Source organism: Drosophila sulfurigaster, chromosome 2R (assembly GCF_023558435.1).
Source record: "Drosophila sulfurigaster albostrigata strain 15112-1811.04 chromosome 2R, ASM2355843v2, whole genome shotgun sequence".
Lineage (NCBI taxonomy): Eukaryota > Metazoa > Arthropoda > Insecta > Diptera > Drosophilidae > Drosophila > Drosophila sulfurigaster.
Window position 1 is genome coordinate 17,060,060 of NC_084882.1, and position 19,435 is coordinate 17,079,494.

Below are 19,435 nucleotides of genomic sequence, written 5' to 3' on the forward strand. Positions count from 1 at the left end.
TGCCACGAATTTGATGATTTTGTTTTGTGTAGGGCATGCCTCAGTCGAGTTGACATGTTAGCAGCCTGCTTAACATTTTGACAATTAATCTTTACCTTCTTTCGCTCGCAACGAAAGTGAAATAGTTTTAGTATTCGACAACGTATACGTATTATTTTTGTTATGCAATGAGCATTATTTTGCTTTGAAGATTCGTCTAAGCAATGCTGCAGAGAAACGCAGTAAAAGCGATAAAAATTTTAATAGCGCTATAAGAAAGTCCCATTAGACAGCTAGATGAGCTATTCAAAAAACTGTGCTGAGCCTGCAAATTGACTGTATTATGAAGCACAGAGACATTTAACATTCTCTTCCTATTCTCATTTCAGCTCAGCTTAGCTCAGTTCAGTCCTTCCGCACTGCTGATGACATCACTTTGACGTGGACATGCTAAAAATAAATAAATATCTATGTTACATTCTTTCAAGCATTTAATTCGGGTTATTTGCAAGTAGCTTTCATTTAACACTCTTCCACTGGCATTGACGCCCAGTCAAGTCAAATAAGCTGAACGGGTCCTCAACTACCCAACCCCATTTTTTGCAGTGGCATCTTTAAAATTGACACCTTTTTGAAAGTTTCACTTTCATTCCCAGTTGACTTCACCCCCGTCTTCGACTTCAAAACGTCTGTCTCCGTGACCGACGATGTGAATTCCGGGTAGCTCACAGCTCTCGCTGCGTTGTGTTGTGCTTGAGTAATTTTCAATTAATGAAAGTGTTGGCCAGACCCAGAAATGATGACGTCAACATTTAAAGTAAAGGGCGCCCTCAACTCACATTTGATTAGGCCCACAGAGCAGCGTGGGAATTGCGAGCGCATTTAAATAAAGTCGAAAATATATTTAATTGAATAGGTTCAATGTTCTAGTCTGAACCTGCTCACCATCGCACTTGCATGGCGTGTCAAGTAGCGGCAGCTCATTAATATTTCGTGCAGAGTGCAAAAGTGAAAATGTCGCATACCACAGAAAAATAACAGAAACAACAAAAACAATAACAACAAAAGCGTTAACCACAGAGCTGGAGCTAGAGCTGTAGCTGGAGCTGGCAAGTGAAGAAGACGCTTCGCAACCGGCCGAGCATATTTGATCTATGAATATTGCATTGGACTTTGCCAGACTCTGTGCACGGCTAAATAATAAATAAGCTCGTAGTTTTTGGTAGAAAGCGAAGTAATGTTTCGAGTAATGTTGCGATTGTTTCTTGTTGTTTGTGTTTTGTTTTGTTTTTTTTTAGCACGCACGTAAGCACTTTTTAAAATTGTTATCATAAATTCAGCTGACGTGTTTGGGGCGTGTCTGTGGCAAAAGCCAATAAGTTAGGGGCGGTGCCGATTTTTGAGTTCTGTTTTTTTTTTAGCAAAGTTTACTATATTTAATTAACGCTTACTTATGCCTAATACACACATTTAGTTCGTTATACATATAAATACGTTATCGAATTAAGCTAAGATATTATTTCTTATTCAGACAATTCATGCGGCAATCGTTTCTTTGGTTTTCTCCATCCTATCCACATCCACATCCAAATGCAAACGTAAGCTCGACAAGCTGGCAATTGCTCTACAAGCTCTTGGAACTACCCGCTGACTCCTTGGCCGGCTTCCAGCCGCTGTAGGCCACATCAAAGTCACGCCCCCAGCCCGAATGACCGCCAGAGGAGACAACAACTTCATGTGAAGATTCCTTGCCACCGCCGCCGCCGCTCAGCAACTTCTTAATGCCAATAATGGAGGCCAGCACCAACGCCAACTTCGACACAATTAGAGCCTTGCCCGCCAGCATTGCCAATGCTCCATACGCAATGGGTACAATGGTGCCACCAAGCAGCAGAGGAATCATAATGTAGGCACCGCTGCCCTTTTTGTCCTTCTTCTTGCGACCCTCAATCGAGTTGCTGTCCGCATCCCGCATATCAGGAAACTTAATCTGCATAATGCACAAAATCAATGCTGATAGTCAGGAAAGCTGATATCGTACCTACCTGTAACGTGTGATCCTGCAAGAAGCTGCCCAAACGCTTCATAATCATGCTGTTCAATACCTGATCCTTGGCATCTATGCCTCGAGGAAGAACTGCCTCAATATCTTGCTCACTTATGGGTGGCAAATGCGCACGCTTCTGCATCTCCTCGCCGCTGGCCACGAATTGAACTCCCTCAAAGAGAGACAATGTTTTAGCGGAGCGGAAAGCCTTCTCCAGTCCAGTTAGAAGCTTCAGCTTAAGACACACGGCCATGTTTTCACCCGTGCATTGCTGATAGATGCGATAGACCAGAGACAGATCCTTCCAAATACCCGATGATGATGATGAGGCAGCTGAGCTCGATGATTGCATTGGTGGTTGTTGAGTCTTTTGCTGTTGTTGTTCCACTCCCAAGCCATTAATGTGATTATAGCTGGTGGTGCGAGCGCTCGTCGTCGGCAACCAACAGAAGATTATCATTACCGCCGCCACGTGCCACACGTATTTGATCATGACTGTGAGCGAGTGTTTGCGAGTGAACGAGTAGAGTTCAAGTGTTGTTTATGTAAAATCCTTTAGCTATCCTTGCTATCGAGATGCGCTGTGGTAACAAAACTCTTGCTGGGCGCTGCACTTAAGATTATCAACTGAGTGCTGGAAAGCGCATTGTATGCATTTTATACCGCCTGGCCGATTTCTTGTCGGCTAATTGCGCCTGGGTGCATGTCAAGCGCCAGCTGAAATTGAAAGAAAAAACTCATTTTGTTTTAGTCTAAATATCACGCCAATTAGTCGGACTAGCTGGCTGTCTTAATGCAGGCCTTGGCCAGGGGCTGTTGACTGCTGGCGTCTGTTTTGCTTGGCTATTGAAGCTGCGCTTTCGTGATTTTGCTGGGAAAGCAACCGAATTTTTGCGCTCAGCCACAGCCACCGCCACCGCCACAAAACATAAACATTACAATGCATTGTGTGCGCTGCAATTTCATTTGTAATTATAACACAAGTAAACAGTTCGTTCTAAGCTATTGAGTTTTCATGCGCATTTAAAGCGGAGCGAACTGAGGCGTGCGTGTTTGCTTTGGTGTAGATAAACTCACCTTGCCTCAAGGCAATGGCATTGGCATTGGATGCAGCAGCCCCCGAAACTGTTTTGTACCATCACGCCCGGTTCTATCATGACGATATTTAGTAGACCGAAAAACTGCAGTTTTTTTCTGTTTTTGGCTTTCGTTTCTCAATGCATTTTTATCACAGATTCACTGTCGTCCCACAATTCTACTATTTATAATCTTTACTTTTCTTTTTACAAACATGTGGCACAAAACTGTGTCTTTGCAGCACAGTGCACTAGGGCACATGTGGCACAAAACTGTGTCTTTGCAGCACAGTGGATACTCAATGCAAAATACTAATGCAATTTAGAGGTGTCGAAAAATGTTTAATTTAATCAATAAATGTTATTACAAACATATCCATATTATTACTTTATGCCTTAATACATTTTTAATTAAATAAAGAAAAAGTTATTTTTTTAAATAATAACAGTAATTCAATTTCATTGCATATTATCTCGAATAACTTACTCAAACTTGAGATTGCCACACATAAAAAAATCATTGCATACTTTTAAGCGGGTGCTAAAAATAGTTTTATCTGCATAAGAAAGTACGACTTAAAACGAAAGAGTTAAGACACGAACTAAACGATGAGTGCAAAGCTTTTATTGCTACAAAACATTACTGCATACATTGTAAATTCCCGAGCTTTTCTGTTTTCCAAAATTTAAAAAAAAAATTGAAATTTCACTAATTTTCTAAAATCATTAGGGGAAACAATATTAATAGAAAAAAGCTTTCTGAGAGAATTTCATAAAAAACTTCAAATGGCTCTCAAATTCGGTTTTAAATAAAATGCCATGAATGAAATGAATCAAGCACATTTGATAAATGAATTATATTCTTTTTTCCCAAAAGGAATTTCGAATATAAAATATAAAAGTATGTTATGAAAAAGATAAATCTTAAACTTCTTCTTTTCTGCAACTCAATTCAATAGAACAATGCTGCAAGTGAAATGCCTCTAATATTTCAATACGTCAATAAAAGTGTAGCAAAGCCTGACAGCCATTGATCAAACCAACCATTGAGAAAACCAAGACCGCACACTTAATTGTGAACAATCGTTATTATCTAACTGAACAAACTAAGTTATATTAACAGCAAACAAATCATCCGTTAAGTCATCGATGGGGAGTTATAAAACAGTTTCAGTGTTTTGCATGCGGCTCGCGTGCCTAATTAACTTTCAATTAATCATAAGTAATAATCGCAACTGCTCATGGAAGCGCTTAATAAATTTAACGCTTCCATGCACAGGCGGCCACAACAACAAAAGCAGCAATAGCCACAATGGAAGCAATAGCGGCAACAACATTAACAACAACCACAATAACAATTACAACAATCATAATTTAGTGCGTGTTTTACGAGTGTGGGAAAAATCGCTGGAGTAGAAAATGATGACAACAAGAAAACGCTTAACAATATCATAGGGCAAAACAGGTGATTTTGTGTGCGTTGGAAAGCGCATTTGCAAGGCCGGCTGATCAGGTTATTATTTGTTGGTCGGCATTTGTTGTTGTTGATTTCGTTTTCTGGCTGTGTTCTGTTGACCCGCTTTCTTAGCCAGAGACATAGCTAAGAGTCTGAGTCTCAATCCCCAGCCAAACTCGTTTTCATTGCGCATGCAACACTGACGATGACAACGACGCCCTTGCAGGCACCAGCAGCATCATGGCATCAGCTTTGGTTCAGCCTCAGGTCCGTTGACAGTGAAATTGCATCCAAATTGGGCACTGCACTGAACTACCGTAGTACACGAGAATACTCGTAAAGACAGAGACCTGAATTATCTTGCTCATTGGAGCGTGTGCGCGCAATTCGCAATTCACAATTCGCTGCCGGCTTATGAATTATTGTAAATTTCGTGGCTTTTTTTCTGGTTTTCAGAATGTGAAATTGGTAGCCAAGTGTTGTGGTGTTGGTGCCTGCACCAGTTTTTCTTATACTCGTACAGCTGCAGCCACATTTCTCTAGCGGCACTCTTGAGCCTCCGCCACACACAACGGTAATTCGCTCCAAATCACATGGAAAGGCTTTCATTTTGGGATTTCAATTTGCATAAGCCAATACACACTATACAATAATATTGAATGATAAAAATGCTGACCAATGAAAGGGGAAAGCATTTCACACCCCATGTTGTTCAAATAATTGAATGGGGCTAATCCATTTGTTCTTCCAAGGCCAAATTGATGATAGAAAGCGCGAAGAACCGAAGCAATTACAAGCAGCTAAACGAAATCAATTAGCAAAGTGAACAGCATTAATAATGAAAAACCAAAAAACGGTTCAAGGTCAATCAAAAAACAGTTCTGGGTTAAGACTAAGCCATGAAAACGTCTAGTAAACGAAAATAGAGAGAGAGAAATGGAAAAAAATACTTTTTCAATGGGCGTTTTACTTGAGTATAATTCACTGCTTCTACCGCTGCTGTCTTCACATTCTAATGATGCCCACATGGCACAATTAAGTCTGGTTTTAGTGCTTTTTGTGTGCTGTGTCTAGCATTTGGTGTCACATAGTTTCCCACTTTTAATAGACATTTTGTGCTGAATTCAGCACCGACTTAAGACTATTTCTTAAGACACAGACGCTGGTCAATGGTCACCTATGAATTTACCATGTGCTGACCGAACGACTATTTGAAACTGTTGGCTTTTGTTTTTTCGCCCAAAAACGTTTTTGACCATGTGTCCATAAACTGGCATTTCTACAGCTTTTCACTACACATTTTCAATGCATTTACTGTTGCTGTTTTTTGTTGATATTGTGGTTGTGGCTGTGTTGTTACTGTAGCCGTTTCTTAACTGTGTTTACTTTCACTGTCTGTTGCCGACAGTTTGCAGCCACAACGGTAGCCGGCGGGGCACACTTTCGACCACATTTTTGTGTGTTGTTTGGCCTGGCAAGCTGCCTTGGCCAAGCTCATAATTATTTACACCTCTTAACGGAGAAGTCTTTAAAATTCGCTTAGTCAACTGGGTCGCAAATCAATTTCACTTTAAATGAAAGCATTCGCCTTGTATTCTTACCAAAGATGGACCTGTCAACAGCAAAAACAAGACCTGCACTCTGCTGCTGTGGACATTATGCATAACCATTATGACCATAGTGTCAAGCCAAATTGTATTCAGTGTATTCAGTATTCCCCTGTGGGCCCCACTGTGATCATTGTTATTGCTGTTTTGGTTGTTTCGCTTTCACCTTTTGCCCATAAATAATAATAGTAGACCCAAAGTTGATTTTTCATTGATTTTTTTATTTATTAATCTTCCTTGCTTGTTTTATTTTCATTTTATTTTTTAAGTTTTTTTATTTATGTTTTTTTTTTTAGCGTTTTTTGTACTTAATGTTTTTCTTCATTCTTTAATGACATGCATTTATTACAGAGAAAATATGCTGTATAAAAGAGATTTACATTCTTTGTGTGTGAATTGTGATTTATGTGTTTGTTTTGTTGTTGTATGTTTCTTCTGTGAGTTGTCCATATCTGCAGCTTCTATGCTTCTCGCTGTAGTTCTTAATGTGAAAGTGCCGTACGATTTTGCTTATGTTAAAATATGTATTTAAATTAATGTTGACCACCAGCTGGCGACTTGAAGTTTCCAAAGTGATTTAAACAAATATTTTTAAATAGATTAAAAATAAGTTTAAAGCACAATGCTATAACAATGCGCCGACCAAAGTCGCTGATATATTAAATACAATTGTATGAGTAATAAACATAAAAATCCTACAGTGAACTATGGTTACAGAGAACGTACGTGCGTGCTTTTTGTATTTTGTTTTTGGAAAGTAGAGCGTTAGAAAGTGACAGATGTATATAGACAGAGCAGCTGAAACGGTGAGAGCGTGAGATAGTGATAGACAGAAATAGTAGCAGAGAAATGAGAAAAAAGACAGATATATAAATGAAAAGAGAGAGAGAGAGAGAGAGCGAGATTGAGAGGGAAAGAAAAAACATGAGAGTGAGATGAAGATGTCAGAAGAAGTTGTGAGAAAGTTGATGTCTTGAAGTTTGGAAATTGGAAGAGGAAAATATAGTTCATAAGCTGAGTTCAGTTCAGTTTTGTGTGCATAAGGCAGGAAAACTATGGCAAGTTATGGCGTATAGTAAGTATATGACCAAAACTATGACTCGAAAGACAGATAGTTTTTAAAATAGATTTAGATTTAGATTGTGTATGTGTGTGTATGTGTGAAAGAGATACTGATAGAAGTTAGAGCTAGTTGTAGTTAAAGCTAGTAGTAGTAGGCATGCTTGCTTGCTGATGTTGCTATAGTTGCTGTTGTTGTAATGTAAGACTAGAATTGCATGTAAAGAGTACAACAGAGTACAGGATAGAGTGTATAGATTAATAAGATAGATCAACATTTGTACGTTGCAAACAGTTGCATAGCAACCAACAATGTTTTGGTATAGTCTCTAGATTGATAGATGGTAGAGTAAGTAAAGATAGTAGACAGTGATAGCGATAGCGATAGATAGATCAGTTCAGGATAGATAATAGAGTATAATGACTCAGAGACTGTGATGAATGTAAGTACGAGAGTATGTTGTGCATTAGAAGGAAACAGCGATAGATAGAGTGTTATGTGTGTTTATGGGGCGATGATTGAATGTGTGTCTGTGTGTCTGTATGTGTGCTTGTTCGGGGAAGCGTTCGGGGACGTCCTTGTGCGAGCTTAGACCTAAGGCTAGCTGGACTGGACGCTCAGTGTGCTCAGTGTCGCCGCCTGGGCTTATGAGTATTTGAAACATTGCATAAGGTACCGACTTTAACTCTCGCTTTGTGCTTTTTTTTACAAACTTAACTTATAATTGTTAATGGTTAATGTATGCAACTAAATGCACGCACACTCAGCATTACAAACCTAATTGTGGCTCTGGAGTTTTGTTAGCATTTTTTTCTTCTCTTTTCGCTACGATGTCATTTAGCTTAACTACTTTTAAGTATTTTTTTTTCGTTTTTTGTTTTGCATTTTCGCATAGTTTCTTCCTTTTTCTTGTGTGCGTTTTTCTTATTCGTGTGGAAAAATAAATAAAATAAATTATATTAATAAATAATTAAAACGAACGATAAGTAATATGTGTTGTTGTGGTTGTTGTTGTTCCTCTTCAAGAGTCTCTGTTCAGTGTGAGCTTGAGTAAAGCTCAAGTCAGTTGGTTCGTGTGGTTCTTGTGGTTTGTTTGAGTGGTTGTTGACTGTGTGTTTACTTTCGCTTAAGCCTGAGGCTTCTGGGCACCGTAGGCCAGATCTTGGGCATCGATGGAGCGTCCCCAGCCACCATGACCGCTGCTGCCGTATGAGGCAGACGAAGCACCAGCATCGGCACTGTATCCGCTGCCATATGAGTCGTGGCTGACCGAGTGGCTGCTGCTGTGATGGGGATGGGCGACCACTTCGTAGGTGACGTGCTTCTCCTGCGACAACAGCTTCTTCAGGCCGATGACGGCCGACAGCACCAGAGCAATCTTACCGATCAACAAAGCCTTGCCAGCAATCAGGGCGATGGCACCCAAGAGCAGGGGCAACAGAGCGGCGGCCTTCAGGGCAACAAGAGCGAGAATGGGGCCCAAGATTTTGGCGGCCTTCTTCTTCTTACCACGGCTCTCCTCAGGGGCATTGGGATCGTTGCTGCCGAACAGTGACTCAGAGGCATCCTCGAGGGCGCGGCCAGTGGAGCTAACGGCTTGGACGATATCAGCACCCTTCAGTTCCACCTTGATGGTGTGCGAGTTAAGGAAGCTGCTGATGCGGTTGAGTGCCAGAGACTCGAACGATTCGTCGCCGGAGATGGAGCGAGCTGCCTCAGGAGCGGGCGCATCCGATGAGCGCACCACGGTGACGCCTTCGGTCAACGAGAATTGGTCGCGGGCGCCCAGCACCTTGTCGACGAAGTTGAACAGCTTGTACTTGACGCACGATACTGAATCCTTGCGCAGGCAATCGCTGTAGATGCTATCCATAATGTCGTTCTCGGCACCGATGGCGTTACGGGCATGGCCGCGTGTTTCCTCGGCGGGGAGAGCAGCGGTCAGTGTGACCAAACACAAGACACCGAAAATAACTTTATTGTTTGCCATTTTAATGGTTGTTGTTTTGTTGTAGTTTGTTGTGTTACACTTGTTGTATTGTATAGTCCTTAAAGGGCTGAACACTTTTTTTTGGCTTTTGTACCGCACACAAAACGCACTTTCTCTTTTCAAATGTTTGTTTGGGGCTGAGTCTTGCACTTTGCCGCACAACGCTACTGGCTGCTGTGTTGCTGCTTTGACGGGTTAGGATGAAATGATACAATTTCCCAATGCCCACGACAATTTATATAGGCGGCATGCTCATCTGCTGCCGCTGCCGCTGCTGCTGCGAACGAAAGCATTTCTGCTCACCCCAGAACTGGTCGCGCAAGTTTCTCGCTTAAGTCTTTCGTTTTGCCAGCCAACGGTAACGCGCTGCCTGCCGTCGAAGCTGGCTTCGCGCAGCTTTGGCTTGGCTTGGCTTGGAAAAGCATTGTTACTGTAATTTGTTAGCCATATGCTCTGTGCTCGCCTCTCGCCCCATGCCGCTGCTTTCGCTTGAAGTTCATGTAACATTGTCAAAATCAGCTGAAACCGAAATTGAGGAGAGTGAGATTTGGGGCGGTGCACTGTGGGAATATAGTTAGTTACCTGTAACTTACTTTTACCAAAATCACTCAAAATCGTTATCTTAATTGTTTTTAAATTGAAATTAAAATCCTTTTTATGACCACTGTGCAACTGTGTGTGCGAGTAAAAGCATTTCCCTTTCGAGTTTCGGCTTTTGCAATGCGCCTTCTAATTCAATCAATCAGAGAAGCATGCCACAAACACAAACAGGTGCAGCCAAAACAGGTGCCTGCAGCTTGCGGTTTCTTGTCACTGGTTCGATGCTGCCGCCTATTGATCAACGGTCGCTGATCACTGAGCAGTAAACTAGTGATCAGTGGTCACTAAGTAGAATGAATTGTCACGGTTTATTCGTCACGTCAGTGCGAATAATGATCGTGTGTTCCCATTAGAATTTGTGTTACATAAAAGATGGTCAACAAGTTTCGGTATATAGGCCAAGACAATAAACAATAAACTATAAACCATATGCCATCAACGATCAGCATTCGAGCAATTCGAATAATCATAACCCCGATCGGAGACATTCAAAAGGGAAAGTTGCGACACTTCTCCGTGTCGCTTGTGGCATGCAGCTAACCGTTGTGCGCCCTTTTCTCAGTTTCTCAGCTTTTTTGTTGATTTGTTGTTGATTTTTGTGATATCTGGTGCTGCTGCTGCTCACATTGCTGCATAAATTTATGCGCATATTTTATGCGTTGTCAAATACAAGCGGCCAAAACAAACAGCTGGCTGGCTGCCTGTTGCTGCCCACTGAATTATTGACTCACAGACAAAGTGTGCCGAAAGTCTTGTTGGGCAAATACATGTTGACCAGAAGCCGCCAGTCACTAGCCAATTGCTACTAAACGGTGGCCAATGACCAATGGATTGGTTAAATGCGACAAGTAAAAGTGTGCAAATAGACGGGGACAGGAACGCGCATAAATGAAAGTCATCAGGAAAAAGAGAGTTGATAAGCTGCGTTAATGCCAACAAGCCAACGAAATGACTGTGGCCAGGATACATAAAAAGTCATTGTTGCTTGTAGGTCGTTTCTATGAAAGCGTTTAATATGCTTAATTAAGCGTATTATGACAGTGCTGGGAAAGGTAATAAAAAAATGAGCTGTTGAATTGGGCGACAAACAAAAGACAAACAAATGCAGCAGCAACAGCAGCGATGGCAGTGAAAGCGAATTTCATATGCAAGCCGAAGTTGAGAAAGGGGAACCCAACTTGCAATCGCATCGCCATCCTCACGCAATGCGTGAGTCGAGCGAATGGAGCCAATGGAGTCACTGAATAGGGATGCAAATCTGCAAGGGGCCGTCGAACGATGTTGAATGCTGAATTATTTGACATTTAATTAATTTTGGTATCTCATTTGTTATTTTTCGTATTTTTTCATCTTTCTTTTCCATTATGCAGAAAATATATATATATGAGAAACGACACTTTCACTGCATGGAGACTGCTGCTCCACGGCGGCTTCAGAGCTCAGCGACGAATGCAACAACAAGCGTGATTTTGGTCATGGGCTGGAGCTGTAAATTACTTCTTGTTCTATTGTTGCCGCCAGGCCATATCAACAGGTTTGCTGCTGCTGCTTTGAAAACCAAAAGTAAAATTCATAACAGTTCAACAAGTTTTAGCTGTGTGTCCATAAGAGCCAAATGTGAATGAAAAAAAAAAGAAAAAAATAAAACGTTTCCACAGTCGCAGGGGCAATAACAACAGCCGCAGTGGCAACAACGAAGCAAAGTACATATTTTATTTATATTATTGTTGCCGTTGCTGCTGCTGTTGTTGCTGCGGCTGTGGCTGCAGCAAAAAAAGAAAGTTCAACGTTAATTTTCCTTTTTCGTAGACAACATTCACCGCCTTGTGACCGAAGCAAGCGAAGCGCGTGCAACTTTGCAACTTCAAAATGTAAGCTAACAAACTGCATGAATGAATAAATGAATGAATGATTGACTGAGTGAGCGAGTGCCGGGGCCCAGCACTTTCAGTGGGTGTTGAAGCAAATGACGATGATGATGCTGCTGCTGCTGCTGCCACAATGCTTGCCCCTGCCATTGAGCTAAGCTGCTCTCGTCTGCTGTCCATATCGGAGTGAAAACGCTAAACAAACGAACGCAAGTTGCAAACTGCCACTTAATGGCTTAATTGTAAACTTATAGCTGCCTCTTCGTTTCCCCTGCCCATGTTATAGATATCAAATATAAGTAGCAAAATGCAACGAACTTGTTATGCCCTCTATTTGATGCACTATCAAGTTATATTGCTTCTCGTATTACAAAGTCATGTTGCCCAGTCTCCAAATTGCAGACTCACTGAAACTTGCTCTACATATCATTATATGCTTGGCTTGATTTCTTAAAAAGAAATAAATAATTGGATTTCTGTTGTTTTTGGGAACCCTAATGCCATAAACGAGTCGGTGTCGTGGAGTCAGGTTTAGAAGCAGTGGAACTGAATACAGAAATTAGCAAGCGCTTTTGTAATCGTTTGGTCACCACATGCTGCCATCTATCGATTAGCATAAATATTTCACAATTTTTAGCAAAAACGCCTTGCAACGTGAAGTGGCGCGTCTCCGACTTTGGAGATACAAATTATAAATGCACGAATCCGAGTCACAGCATCACTTTCACTTTCCATGATGCCTCAACGCCAGCTCGCTAATATGCATCTTTAGCGTGAAAAGAGCAACAAATTCGAAATATATATACATATACATATATATATGGAGATACAAATACAGGTTGACATGGAGGCAGCTCAACACATATGCTACATATTAAATTATTATCTAATACAACGGACATAATCACCATTTACAGTTAGCTGGTTCGCATACAAAAGCGTTAATAGACAACGCGACAATTTTATTGCAGCATTTACTTAATAAGTTATTAGTTGATCTTTTATGTAAGTTAGTGGTGCTTAGAGTCTGCTCGGCTGATATTGAATAATTGATGGCCAAGTGTAAGCAAAATGATGATGGCGCAACATTTGCGCCGAGAAAAGCGAAACTCTCCAACGGTTATATAATTTGGTGAAAAACTGTTTGCCTCTCGACTCTCGACTGCAGTTTACTTGCTGAATTTACTAACTCTTTTCATTGTAGATTTGTAGTATTTTTTTTCGGCAAATCACACGGCCCGAACCCGAACCCGAACCTGAGTCCCCAAAAAACCTGAGAGCGAACCCCCAAAAGCCATAAGCGCTTTCTTTCGAAAGAGAAAGGGTTTCTCTGGGCTTGAGAAACTTGCCAAAATTGCAGTTTTATGGCCCAATCTTTGCCGGCGCACGTGTGCCCAGCCCTTTCGCTTTTTCTGTACTCTTTTCATTTTATTTCGCTTCTTCTCATTTTTCTTTTGAGGATAACTTCGAAACTCGAGTCTTTGGCCAGCTTCCGCGACTTTCACGCAATTGCAGCAGCAGCGACAACAGCAACAACAGCATCGATGGCAGCATCAAGGGCGTTGCTGTTGTTCCAGTCGATGCTGCTGCGCCCCACTTTGCATCATAAATAATGCAACGTTTTGCGGCCTCAAGAAGGGGCAGAGGACTGCTGAAATTGCTGAGGCCTGCGACCGGGTCCAGGCCGGATGCTGAGCATTTTGGTTTAGTGCATTCTTTAAAGTGAAATTTTGGACCAATCTTTGTTTTCATGCTTTGTTGTTGTTTCACTTCTTTTTTATTGAAACTTTAAACGACGCTGTTAATTAAATAAAGTGAGATAAAAGGCCAACTAACCAAATGAAGTTAATAATAAAGACTGGGTAAATTCTAGTCTCAGTGAGGCATTTCGTGGTATGCTCAACTTTCTTCTTTTGCTTTCAATGGTATGTCGGTCAGAAACTTCAATCCGAATAACAATCAAAAGCAGCCAACAGCTATGAGCAGTAACAACAACAAAAACGGGTTGGATGATAAAAATAAAACGAGTGTCTAGTCACTTGAGTCTTCGCTAGTTCGAACTACGAACTTCGAATAATTGATAAAACGGGGTTTCCGGTTGGTCTGTCACCCATCAACAATCAACAACCGAATCAACAACCGAATCAACAATTGGAGCGCATTTTATTGATTTCAATACGGTTATATTTGCAATAATTAAACCTTAAAGCTACGATGTATTGTTTGCCCAAGCGTTATGCGTTTCTTTTGCCTTCCGCGTGCTAATAATGTTAGCTTTTTTCAATTTTCCAGGAACATCTATTGAGTCCACTTCGGTGTTTTCGGTACAGCCATAAAAAAGTGAAGAGATTCGTTATGCCAAATGAAAGTATATTGTTTACACCGTCTGACCGGAGAAGGGGTGCGGTAACTTCAGCGGCAACGGCAACAGCAACGGTAACGGATGCCCGTGACCATGTCCGGTCGGCCCGCTTGACTGCTGAACAAGTGTCAATGTCCAGCCGGCACTCGAAGTCGCTTCGCCACTTGATAGCTTTTCGTGACGATTGTGCGGCTTATGGCTGCTGATGGCTTATGTCTTGTGTCTTATGGCTTATGGCTTTAGCTTTGGTTTTGCGGCCAGCATTGTGTTGATGACGTTACTACAGCCTCATAATGAAGTGCGCGTGAGCAGGCCTTTTGACAGGAGCAGCGACAACTCTGCAGCAACTCGTCCGCAGCTCAAAATCTGCGTTAGTGAAAGTTTTTTTTTTTGCAGTTCAGAGCCGTGCGAAATACACGTAAAATACTTATTAAGGTAGAGAGCCCAACTCTGTGTTTTGTGTGTGCACATCTTACCTGCATTTGTGGTGGTATTTTTCGTTTTCTTATACTTGCGTTGAACCTACAATCAGTCGGCATTTTGAGTCGCCCAGAGCTGGTCAATTTGTCTGCTGTTGTCTTTCTTTGTCTTGTTGTTGTTGCGCGTAATTGGTATGCTGAAAGGCATTTTGATTAAGAGCTTATGTTCGACAGCACTTGTAAACATGTTTGCGAAGTTATACGACACTATTAATATATATTTGAAATTAAAAAAATAAAGGTTTTTTCAATAAGTAAGCACTTTACATTGCTAAGCGAGACAAACTTATACTTGTATCATATTAATGTATTTTAAGAAAAAACATTTTTTTTTTATCTCAAACTTTATAGTGTCACAATAATAAATAAGGCAGCATTATTTGTAAAACAAGTCAAGTGTGCTAGACTGTAAGATACCCATTTTCAATAAAACGCCAAACAGTTCATTATTATTCTAAAAAGTTTACCAAATAAATACACTGAGCAAATACTCAAAGCGTGCGGTATATATTTTTAAATATACTAATTAAATATACAGAAAACCGTCTGAAATATACCGAGCGATATATTATATTAGTATATCGATACCTGTATTCCTTATAATATGTGAGACCTAGGTGCTCACACGGACAAACGGACATATAGACAATCAGACGCACATGGATATATCATTTCGAAATAACTCCTTCTGCCTATTTATTACATACATTTCCTGCCGGCAGAAAGTTGTAATGTCAATTGAAAATATAATAAATGTTCACCGCCCACTTAAATAAAATATGTTGATGCGCAACGGCAAATTGCACACTTGACCCCACCTGGGGCGTCGAATATTATAGAGCTATAAATCAAATTTGACCACAACAACCCTTGCTCTAGCTTTCTCTCTCTCTCTTTCTTTCGATTTTTGTGTAAGATTGATGCAGTTGACCCAACGATTGGTCAATGTCAACTGAGGCAGATGCCAAAAATTATAAGTAATAAATAAGTTAATTTCTCCAACATAAATGCAACAAGTTTACATACTCAATTAGGTAAGTCATAAATGTGTAAGTCATAAATTATTGAAGGACTTCAAACAAAGCTTATGCCTCCATTTGATAAATTGGCATCTAAATTTAAATCATAACTTGCACACTGTTAGCATAAGATATATATGTTTGCATGTAATCTGTTTGTAATAAAGAAATATTTCATAATCATGAACGAAGATTTCTTGGCTGTTTGCGTTGCGTTGCGTTCTATGGGAAGACAACAATTTGGCAAAAATCCATTTGCTTTTATCACGCAACATTTCACCCGATTGCCTTCAATTTGTTGGTTACTTTTCTGCCAGCGTCATATTTTATTCATTCTTAGGTCGAGGCCAATGGCTTTGTAGCAAACAGCGAAGCCGCAAATGATTCCATATTTAAAAATAACAGTAAACCATTGAGAAAGTGAAATTTTTCTTATAATCTTAGCGATTTATTTTATGCCTCACCTACGAAGCAGCATCCACACACAAACACACAAGCACACACCCAAAACTTTTCTATATTTCATTTGGTGTGGAGCATACAGCGTGGCCTCAAAGTGTAACTGAATGAACTCAACACTTGAACGTCTTGGACTTGTGGTTTATTTTATCGCTTGGCTGTGTCTTTGTCTGATTTATCAAATGGCATAAATCGAACCAAAAACGGATATAAACAGCTGAAAAGCAACAACAGTCCAAAGTCGAGCAGCGGCCCCAGCACTTTCTTCAGCCGTTACTGTGGCAACAGCCACAGCAACAGCCACAGCAATAGCCACAGCAACAGCAACAGCCACAGCAACAGCCAGAGTAACAGCGGCAACTTGTTTGGCCGGCTGCATACCCAAAGATATGGTAGAAATTCAAAATTGACTGAGTAGAAAAAAGAGACATGGCCAGCCGAATGCAACAACAGATCCAACATGACCACAAAACAACCAAAACAATAAATGGATATCGAAATAAAAATAGCCAAAGTCAAAGTCACAGTCGATAATTCCAATCGAGAGACTCCAAACCTCGACTCCGGCTGTGTCTCAGACTCAGACTCTCGGACTGCAGCCAGAGGCAAAAAACCAAGCCAAAGTCAAGTTGACTTTGGAAATCAAAAGCTGAAACCGAAACCACAGAGACGGAAACAACAATTTGAATTTAATTAATTGTCAGGTGGGTTGGGTTCGACATTTTGCTGAATGAATGAAGGCAAACCCCAAGCTAATCTGCAGCCGAGCATCGCTAAGAAATTAATACGAATGAATGCGATTTTCGATTGCAGAGAAAGGCGTGACCCACATTAGACGCTGATGTGCTTTCTGGCCCTAAATTACATCTTCTAATTGAGATATTTAGTGTTGCTCTAAATCACACATTAGTCGTCAGTCATCAGTCTCCAATCATTAGACAGCCGGTACGTCGGCAGAAGAAAAGAGTCAACAACTTTCATGACACGATCGGAGGCCAATCAGTAAAATAAAAAAAAAAAATAAATAAAAAACTAAGCATAAAATTGACTTTTATGCCTTGTTTTCTGGCTGAGATGAAACCGAGTTGCGACTGCGAAAGTCTTATCATTATGGGATAGAAGATACAATAACAAAAGAAAACACAAACCAACACACACACACACTCACAAATAACAATAATGACGATGAGGACCGAAAGCTATGTAGAAGAAAAATAATCGTAAAAGTGAGAGTTTCCACTTCATAATCATTTTTTGTATTTCGGTCTTTAGTATGCTATGTGAATACCCTGTACAAGTAGAAGCTGTATTGGGGGTATTCTCAAGTTCTTTTTAAAATTATAATACATACTTTACATAAACAATTCATGTAAAATAAGCGTGTCTATGAGTCGATCTCTCTTAAAATTTAAAGAAAAAGCCCTTTGCAGAAATGAAAATGTTTCGACGCCTTTTGTGCAGCCACGCCCACGTTGTGTAATTCCAGCTGGCTTGGCAAAATAAAGAAGCGAAAGCCAAAGTCAGGTAGGCGTGGCTGTTGCTCTGCGCTGGCCGCTCTGCTTTTAATTGCACAGGTTTCACTTTCAAGGCATTTCATTACAGAAATTGTCATTATCGTTATGATCAACATACAAACGAGTAAACATACACTCACATTTGTACTCATCCATTCACACTCACGCGCAAAGTACACTCACCAAAATGGTATTTCACTTTCAATTGGCATTGCCATTGCCGTTGCCAGCACCGTTTGTTCTTTTGTTGGCCAAAAGCAGCAACTGCCATCACCGTAAGTAAGCGGCCTCTTTCATGGCACGCTCTGGCTCTGACTTTGTAATCATTAACCAGCTTGACAGATGTGATCGCAATGCTATGTGAGTGGAGCGTTATGGTCATTGTGCGTTGTTCGTCATTGTCATTGTCATCATCATTATCAGCTGTATGTTAGTTTATTCGTTTGTACTATGAGTGGATGTATGTTCGTTAATTTGTTGACAATAAAAGTGGCAAACTGACAACTTTCACACATCTGGCGACGCAGCAGCGTTTCGGACATCGTGTTTTTTGGTTGTCGTTGTGTGAAAAGCGTCACCCAAAAGGTGGACACTCAAACGTTACACACAAAGCTGCCGAAATGCCCAGATCCATAATACACACAGCACTAAATAAATGCAGCACTGCAATTAGTGTGCACATATTTACCACTGCTGGTATTATTCAATGTCAAACAGGAGCCCACACACTCGACCATATTCAATTACTTATTACTGGCTGGTAATAGTTTGATTATAGTATATTGCAACACTTTCACACACTCTGCAGCTGCCTGTGCAGTGAAATGGCTAGCCAAATCCGTAAACTGTGCATTGACCCGTGCCCAACCAAGCCAAGCCAGGCAAATAGCCAAGCCGCTATTCACCATCCGCCATCCACCAGCCAACAGCAAACAGCAACAACAAATAGACAACAAACCACAAACCGGAAAAGCGCTCGGGGCGAGCAGCTTGCAACAACGCCAACACAAAATCCAGCATTCAACTTCAAGTCCAGCAAACAACTATAAAAACCACAATTGTAGCTATATTACTCCGACATATGTGTGTGTGCTGCAGATGACAGTGTTAATGCTGTGCCCAGTTGTTTAGACCATAAAAGGCAATAACAAAGTCACGCATGCATCGCATCTCAAATGGGACGCCACAAACTAAACTTTTTTTTGGTCAAAAAGCTCTTTAAGACTCACAGACTCAAACCACAGAGTTTTACTGCCCAAGTCCGACTAATCCAAGTGCTTGCTATCCACACACAATTAACAGTGGCTTTAGTGGCTTTAATGTTAACAAATATCGACAAAATGCTGTCTACTTTTGTGCTGTGGGTGAGAGAAAGTTAGTGAAAGCTCTGTGAAAGTCACGATCATGAACACTTTCAGTGCTTTCATTTATGAAGCATAAACTTTAAGCTAAGCTTATAAAGTAGTCGCATTATCTTGCCGACTTTTGAGCATATTCTGAATTCTTCAGCTAAAAAATATGCTTTGATATAGATGTGCTCTATTTGCTATTACATAATTCAAGCTTTAAAGGTGCAAATGATATGGACCAATTTGTAAAATTCATTAGTAGATCAAGCACGCAAATTACAAATTTACATTATATTAAGTTGCCTTAACAAGATGATATATAGTATTTTTTATGGTTTATGTTTGAAACAAAAATTAAAAAAAACCTTATTGCATTACAAAAGAAAATCAGAGTGTATAAAATATTAATGAAAATACATTTTAATTTCTGGAAGAGAAAAAAGACGAACATTACTGTAACAGAATTCGTAGAATATGTTTTTATTCAGACTTATTTATGTTGTCTTAGCTTCATTAATTAAATATCTTGATATCAGAATTCAAAATAAATTATATATTATTATGTTATTA

The 19,435-nt window shown here is 40.4% G+C and overlaps 2 protein-coding genes across 2 annotated transcripts; both read right to left on the reverse strand.

Moving 5' to 3' along the window:
• Positions 1 to 1,388: 1,388 nt before the first annotated feature.
• Positions 1,389 to 2,662, reverse strand: LOC133837379 (uncharacterized). The gene is made up of 2 exons (XM_062268115.1): positions 2,025 to 2,662; positions 1,389 to 1,969 (listed from the first exon to the last, which is right to left on the reverse strand). Exons 1-2 carry the CDS (start codon positions 2,517 to 2,519, stop codon positions 1,604 to 1,606), a joined length of 861 nt encoding a protein of 286 aa, XP_062124099.1. The 5' UTR covers positions 2,520 to 2,662; the 3' UTR covers positions 1,389 to 1,603.
• Positions 2,663 to 6,362: 3,700 nt separating this feature from the next.
• On the reverse strand, positions 6,363 to 9,423 carry LOC133837850 (uncharacterized). Its single transcript, XM_062268754.1, has one exon. The coding sequence runs from the start codon at positions 9,213 to 9,215 to the stop codon at positions 8,352 to 8,354; it is 864 nt and encodes a 287-aa protein (XP_062124738.1). The 5' UTR covers positions 9,216 to 9,423; the 3' UTR covers positions 6,363 to 8,351.
• Between the last annotated feature and the right edge of the window lie 10,012 nt (positions 9,424 to 19,435).